An 8,185-nucleotide genomic window follows, 5' to 3' on the forward strand; every position below is an offset into this window, starting at 1 on the left:
ATAGGTAAGTGGTTTGTTGTCATCACTTGAAGAAAAAAAATCCAAATGCTTTGAAAGTGAAAAAGGCAGCTCAGGTATTATTTTCTTTGAAATCTCTGGGGCAACATTCACTGATTTCAGATTTATTTCTTCACTAGTGAGTCAAGCAGAAGAACTGCAGCTGTTGAAAAAAAACCATGGAAAACTTCCTGCCCAAGGTAAGAAACTTATTTTTATAACTCCTGTGTAACAGATGTTTTAACGATTCCTTTTAGTTGATTCCTCCTTGGTTCTGTCCACTTAAAATAAGTTGGGTAACTTTTAATATGTGAAAAGGATAATAATCAAATGTTTCTTCTGAAAACTTCTGCACTACTCAAATGTAATTTTCATCTTTTCTGCTGGTTTTCATTGTATTGGGTATTTCTCCATGAAACTGTGCAAGGAGAAGAAATCATTAATGGCCTTGCACTTGAGGTATGGTCTAGAAATAAGTGCAGTCAGGATCTAGAGAGTTTACATTCCTTTATGGATACCCATTATCCTTGTTCTTCCTCCCTCTCCTCCCTCCCCTGCATTTTCAGTGTATAAGCCAAGCAGCATACAGTCCTTGCAGCAAACCCTTTTTCACCTTCTATGTATTGTGATGTATTTAGCACACTCCAGGGGACTGTGAAATCCTAACTATGAGGTTTCTTCATAACTAGTGCTGTGAAAATATTTGAAGTTGGTGGCATTTAACATAGTGTGGCCCACATAGACACTTTAGTGCCTTGGCTAGCTGGGATGATCGGGGGGGGGGATACACGCAAGATTTATTTTATTCTTGCACACCCAGTAAAATCAACAAACATTCACCACTGATATGGTGATATTTCTGTTATCTTCATGCATTCTATCTTAAAATAGAGCAAAACCAGAATCAAAATCGGTGATGGCACCTCTACTGCTCTGTCTGCCAGCTCTCCCAGCCAGCAGGACTGCCTCCTGTCACAAGCAGCCCCTTTGATTTTGGTTGTATCCGCTCTTCCACAGGCTTAAATTCTTTTTGCTGTGGGGAATTCTCTTACGTTTGATCAATTTTTTTTTCCTTTAAGTTTTCTCAGCTCCAGCAGATTACCACAAAATGAAAAGGAGTGACATCACTTCTTAAGGAATTTGGCTCATTTGTGCAATCTGCTATTTGTGATTTACAGCTCCCTATGTCCTCCTGTTCTGATGAGCAGAGCCCCTCTCTGGCACTGATAACGGTGAGCGCCATGGGCCATTGCAGATTTAAACAGTCATTGCTTCCTTTGTGCGCTGCTTTTTAATGGTCACCAGGATATACATTTATAGTTCCATCTTTGCTCTGGAAACTAGCCCCTAAAGCTGAATGTATATCCAGTCTTGTTAGATGAAAAATTAGATATTTTGTGAAAGCAGGATGGAAAATAGAATTGTGAGTTTAAGTTGACCAATTTTGATGAAGTTTCAATGTCAGTTTTGCTTTAATAAAGAATAAATTCAGTTTTGCAGTCTTGTAAGTACAGTAGTAGGAGAAGAGAAGTATGTGATAGAAGAAAAGCATTTGGAGATGTTTTACTTTGCCTTTTAGTTTTGGATGTGGTTTTTCATAATTATTTTTAATTAATTATGCTCAAGACTTAAAACTTATGACTGTTCTGTGGCTTGATACAAACAGAATGTCACATTATCATCACATGGTGAGGCATGAAATTTATTTACTTTACACAAACAACCTCTACTTAAAACAACTTAATACAAAACATTCCCTGCTCAATGGGCGGCATTATGTAGAACTCAGTATATCATTTTGTGTGACCAGCATAAAAAATGGCATCATTGTTTGTCCATGACTAGCATTTACAGTAAACAAAATGTTTTTGAATAGAATGTAAGCAAACTGTAAAGCAACTGCCAAGAGATTAAATCTAGTCGGTATGTTGCAGTCCAAAACATGCTTTATGTGTGTTGAGAATAAATGTGTAGGTTGCAATATGTATATTTAAAAGGAAAATTTAATAGTTTGAGTGTTTCAAGGAGTGAAGATAACATTCTAAACAGGAAAGCTACTTAAGCTGGTTATTACAAATTATACTAATACTTTGCTTCCCCAAAAGAAAAACACTGACATAAATCACGTCCTTGACTCCATCTGCTGTCCAAGTAAGAAACAAAAAGAGTGTGTTACAGAAGATCAAATACTTGCAGCGATAAGGAAAACTATTTTCAGCCTGTATCTTGTAATGAAATAAAAAATACTTTCTTTTCTGTGGTGCTGTTCATCCAGCCAAGCCCATGGGCAAAGATGATCATCCCTTTAATTTCAGTTCTAAACATTCCTAACTTTCAGGCTGATTTTAATACAAGTGACTGAAGTTTTCACTCTTTGCGACAGTAGTGGTGGCTTTCCAAGAGACTAGATCAGGGTTAGCTAGATGGATTTTTCACTTGAAATAACAAATGAAAGCAAAGCTGGAGAGATTAGGGACCAAGTAATACCAAATTCCCCCTCGCCAATCCAGTTTTTTGAAGGCTGGCTATATATGGTGACACATCAAATCCCATTTCGGAAACACTGCAAAATATAGACGCCTCCTTAATAAGCAGAGTTCCTTCTCAAAACAGCTAAAATGGTAAGAATACAATATCCCACCATTTATCTCAACTCATGTCAGTTTGAGTTTGAACTTTGTATTGGTGTTTGTGTACAGGCAACTGAATAGCTCGGGTCTGGGCTGCTGGTGGGTTGCTGTGAGTGAGGGTAATTCCAGTTTACAATATATTTCTACATCATCCTCAAATGAAGTAGAATAAATTTGTTGCCCTTCGGACATACTCGGGTGTCTGTCTCCCACTTATATCTTTCCTCCTGCTTTGGGATCTTCTGGGGAAGAGGGGAATACATCAGACTTCAGATGTATGTTTTCAGGAACAGGTCTGTGGATTTTTCTGACTGTAAAAACATTAACCTAAAAAACATTTGGGGGTTTTTCTCAGCCCAATTTTGTATTCATTTGTAGGGAAGAAATGTCATTAAACCTTTTCTGGGAAAAGTAAGTCTCTTGAACTGGCTAAGCAGATGTTTATTAAGTGAACTGAATTAACTTATTCAGAAACTGTTTCTTCCCAGAGTTTCCATTCCTTGAGAGCAAACTGTCAGCAAATATTCATTTTTCAGGGAAATGATGAGATGGACAGAGGGTTGAACCTTGGTGTTGGGAAAGGCCTTTTTATGTAACAGGTTTGTAGGGCTCTTTTGTAAAGAGCTGACTGCAAGGATGAACCATACACTGTTGTTTGTGCAAGCCCCACTTCAAGGCATTTGTGATAGAGGCTTTTCTGAGATTCAGTTCTTCCATGTTTTCAATCTGTTTGGGAAAAGCTGCTAATGCTGACACAAACAGCAGTTCCTTAGTTTTACCAAGGTCCTTGCAGTTAAATCCTAGGCTTCTTTCCAGCAAAAGATCTCTCCAGCAGCCTTTTTGTGCTGTACATCATCTGTAAAAGAAAAAAAAAGAAAAAAAAAAAAAAAGAAAAAAAGATGATACTGAAGGACATTTTTTCAAATAGATTATTATTAGATGGCGATTTAGAGCTTGTGTTTGCAAGCAATACGCTTTACTTCAATTCTTAACACTAAAGGCCAGGTTTGGTGTTTTGCCACACATCAGAAATGTCTGCTCTAAGTTAATGCCCCTACACAGTGTTTGGAAGAGAGCTGATGGTCATCAGAACTGTCTTGGCCTAGTCAGACAGGCTGCAAAACTGAGAGAAATTGAATTAAGAATGAATATTTTCTGAAGGCCTGAAAATACCCTCTGAAGCCTGCTAATCCACTGCATTCAGGTTCAGTCAACCTCGCAGCGGAAAGCCTGTGTGCCCAAGGCTGCGTGGGCCAGAGCCGGCGCTTACACAGCCCAGATCTGTGAGGCAGGTGCAGTGTGGAGTCCGTACCTGCCTTACTCCAGGACAGAGAACCCTTGGGCCAAGACTTCTCGTGGCCAGAGGTGGCCCGGAGGGGCTGCAGCCTGGCAGCACTTTGCAGGATTTCCTCGAGAGCGGTTGCTGTGACTGGCATGACTTTGGCCCTGAAGGTGCTGGTGAACGGCAGAGGTTAAAGAGGGAGATTGTGCGCACATGCCTAGCTGGTAGATGGTTCCTGGGAGCTGAAACCAGCCGATGGAAATGAGTGTGCCCTCTGAGTGTTATGTGCTAGGTCGCTGCTGAGACAACTCCAAGAAATCATAACTTCGTTTATATGATGCTGGAGGGAGCCTTGCCTTGTTCATCTGCTCTTCTGTGTGGAAGATCAGAGAGTCATAAAATCCCAGACTGGTTTGGGTTGGAAGGGACCTTAACATCTAGCTCAACCCCCTGCCCCGGGCAGGGCCACCTTCCCCCAGCCCAGGTTGCCCAAAGCCCCGTCCAACCTGGCCTTGAGCCCTGCCAGGGAGGGGGCAGCCACAGCTTCTCCGGGCAACCTGTGCCAGGGCCTCACCCCCCTCACAGGGGAGAATTTCTGCCTTATAGCTCATCCAAATCTGCCCTCTGTCAGTTTAAAACCCTTGTCCCTCGTCCTGTCCCTCTGCCCCTGATCCAGAGTCCCTCCCCCCTTTCCTGCAGCCCCTTTCAGCCCTGGGGGGCCGCTCTAAGGTCTCCCCCGAGCCTTCTCTCCTCCAGCTGAACCCCCCAACTCTCAGCCTGTCCTCACAGGGGGGGCTCCAGCCCCCCCAGCATCTCCGTGGCCTCTCTGGCCCCACTCGAGCAAGTCCATGTCCTGATGTTGGTGCCCCCAGAGCTGATCTGTCTGTATTTCTGCTCAAAGGCTTTGTCTTCCTCTTAGACGTGCGGAAGTTAATCTCAGTTACGTTTTTAAGTTCCACCTCAGTGTGAACACTTGCAAATGAAACTGCATTAAGCAAAGTGAATTAAGACTAGCTCACTGCTGAGCATGTGAGTATGTGTGTGCACAATAGACTTAGTGCAGCTCACCAGTTTCGTTTACTCCTGTTATTTCAAATGTCCCCATGCAGAGACCTGGAGAAATGGCACTGCCCTCCTGCGTTTACAGTCAAAACTCCTTGTGAGACTGCCCCAAAATGCATCTAGAGGAGTGTGTTGTGTTCTAATTTGTGCTGTGTGGATTGAAAGCTGGTGAAATCTGACCGTCTCTCTTCTCTCATCCTGTGCAAGCGGGTCTTTTCTGAGTTTGTAACCGTGCAAAGTCCTTTACAGTCTAGAAGAGGTGCCAAAGCCCTCTTTGCCTCGTACCCAAAGTCTGCAATGCGTTTGCTTTTCCTAGGACGAGCGAGTAATCTTGTCTGCTGCGGGGGAGAAAGGAGCTGGTGGGCAGGTTTCTCTTTGACCCCCCAATGCCACGTCTCTTTCCCGGCAGGTTATGGGTCTGTCGGGTTGTACCCACACCCTCAGAGTGAGTGTTTTAAAATACAACCTGGGATTTGAGAAGTATCTGGGTCTGAGGTCACAGGCATAAGCTTTTTGGATGGGAGGAAAGGGGCAAATTACAAACCTCTCCAGTGATTTAACATCCTCTGCTATGTAGATGAAATATTAAGCTATTAACTTTTGTGGCAGATACAGAAATGCACATGAGACATATGACTATAGACCTCAGACGTATATACATATAGAACTGTCAACCTGCATTTTATATTTAGGTGTCAGCCACACTTGTTCATGAATTTCACACTTGTGTTTATACTCTATTTTCCTACGTACCTTTTTTCGGACGCAGTAGCTATTAATGTTTAATTCTAGTGGATCTAGGCTTTAGAGTATTAAGCTTAATGAAAAATTAAAAAGAATTGTAGTTCTTTCAACAGCTACATGTAACAACTCCTACATGAGAATAAATACTGCTTTCTCCCATGAATATAATTATTTTAAATAAAAAAGAAAAGAAACATTAGTTTGGACTCACTTAGTAGCAATTATATGTTTAAGAGGTGTAAATAACTTGCTATCCAGACATTACAAATATCCAGGTGCTCTGTATGTGCTGATGACAACAAAATTGAAAAGAAAGACTGTAATAATTCTGACTGGTTTTCTCTGCAGAAGATATTGATTATTTGTGTGTGGTGAGAGATTTGGAAAATTCAATTAAAGGAGTTGTGCAAAGGTTTCATAAATTTTCCTTGTACAGCGTGTACACAGACATTGTTGCGTATTAAATCAATGCAGCACTTCACAATATATTTTCTTTGAAACATAAAAATAAATAACATTTAAACAGTTCTGCTTACTACAGAAACAAATTTTATTTTCTGTGAAGCATTTAGTCATGTGCTATCACTGACTCATACACATTTGCCAGCTGTAACAAATTTTATAGACGTTTTCTCCAGAGACATAGCTCATATACTATGAATTTTTAAATGAGCAAATGGTGAAGAAGGGATGTCAGCAATATAAAAATTGATCAGTTAAAAGATAAAAGCATAAGTAAAGAGATTTGTATGGTAGTCTTAATAGGTTTTATTAAATAAAAATACTATAAAAAGACAGTAATGAATAGACTGAAGGTTTTAACTGTGGTTGAGGTGGAGAAAAATTATTCTGGCACATTTAGTAGAAGATTGGTTTTATATCACCTGACAGGTGAACATTTTTTTTCTCTCTGCTTTTTAGATCTGTAAATGTTTTAGAGCAGTCAAACTTGGGAAAGAATGGCGGTGGGAGTAGGAGGGGAAAAGAAACTTGGGAAGATTCTGCCCTTTTAATGCTTTTTGTGGGCTGGGGACAGGAGACACCGTGGCAAAGGGCAGGGAGGCTCCTCCCAACCCTCCCGCGCAGGGTGAGGTTTTGTGCCGCCTCCGGCTGCGGCCCAAGCGTCCTTCTGGGCATCTCCCAGCTGCTCCAGTCACAACAGATTTTCATCCGGAAGTTTTGCTAATGTTCTCTTTGCTTTAATGTAGTTTAACTTCCTTAGAAGTTCTGCACATAAAAATATCAAGAGTGAGAAGGGTTGGTAGGGCTTTGTTGGGGTTTTGGGTTTGGATTTTTTTTTTAGAGCAACTCATGATCTTCATTAGCTCACACACCAAAAAAACCCACAAAAAACCTAAGAAAAGAAACCAAAAAGGCTGAAATTGCTACAAACAAACATAGTAAGTTTTTGGAGTGTATGAGTACTAAATCATACTATTTCAGTATCTAAATCTTATTGCCATCTGGATAAATATTACTATAAATAGGCCTGTTTTGTCAAAATGTCATGGTATATATTTGGAAAGAAAGTCGAGTTAGTGATGTTTTATATGAATCTGGGCAGCTTACATTTTTTTTTAAGACAGCTTCTCAGAGTGAAACGCAGCTCTTGGCATGGTTGCCAGTTCTTTGAGTACTGCATCGTCAGAATGCTGCAATTGGGGATTAAAGGCTTCATCAGGACTGAACTGGAAAGTTGCACTTAGTACAAAGAAACCAACTGGTAATTAAATTGCAGTCTTTTTCTATTACTTGTCATACTTCATTGAACAATTTGCTATTTTAAGCGGTAGTTAGTGGTATTTTTTGATGATAATTTGTGTAAACAAAGGGTGTTTACTAGGTATAAGGCTGAAAAGTTGTACCTGAGGCACAGTTGAATCGGATGCCTTTTTAATGGAGTAAGCTTACGAGACTTAGCTTAGGACAGATCTCCAGCTTGGTCTGTGTGAGCTCCAAGTAATGTCACTGGCACCTCCCGTCAGGCCCCCAGGCAGGTCCTCTGCCTCGTGTGACACCCGGGGAGTTGCACCACCACCCGTGGCTCTGGGGCCTCGCTCCCAATAGGTTGGTACCCAGCCCCTCTCCACGCAGCAGGAGGCTTTTTAGGTCTAAGCCACTGTAAATATCTGTGTGTGGTTCTCGGTATGTTTAACGTAAAGCGACTGAGTTCTCTCTTCACCCTTGGGTGGTGGTGGAAGCAAAAGGCAGTATGAGCAGCAGATGCTAAGAGTACTGCGACTTCTGCTTGGGCCACAACAACCCCCAGGGGGGCTACAGGCCTGGGGAGGAGTGGCTGGAGAGCTGCCGGTCAGAGAGGGACTGGGGGGGTGAGAATGAGCCAGAGTGTGCCCAGGGGGCCAAGGAGGGCAACGGCATACTGGCTGGTGTCAGCACTGGCGTGGCCAGCAGGGACAGGGAAGGGATCTGAGCCCTGGGCTCGGCACTGGGGAGGCCGCCCCTCGCTGAG

General features: G+C 42.0%; 1 protein-coding gene across 2 annotated transcripts in view; it reads left to right on the forward strand.

Moving 5' to 3' along the window:
* ITGB3BP (integrin subunit beta 3 binding protein) overlaps window positions 1-8,185 on the forward strand; it is a 33,167-nt gene that overhangs the window by 21,325 nt on the left and 3,657 nt on the right. For both annotated transcript variants that reach the window (XM_026853831.1, XM_026853832.1), the window contains exon 7: window positions 138-197. In XM_026853831.1, coding sequence (XP_026709632.1) covers window positions 138-197 — 60 coding nt within the window. The remainder of the gene's footprint in view (window positions 1-137; window positions 198-8,185) is intronic.

Source organism: Athene cunicularia, assembly GCF_003259725.1.
Source record: "Athene cunicularia isolate RWA chromosome 8 unlocalized genomic scaffold, athCun1 chr8_part1, whole genome shotgun sequence".
Taxonomy (NCBI): Eukaryota; Metazoa; Chordata; class Aves; order Strigiformes; family Strigidae; genus Athene; species Athene cunicularia.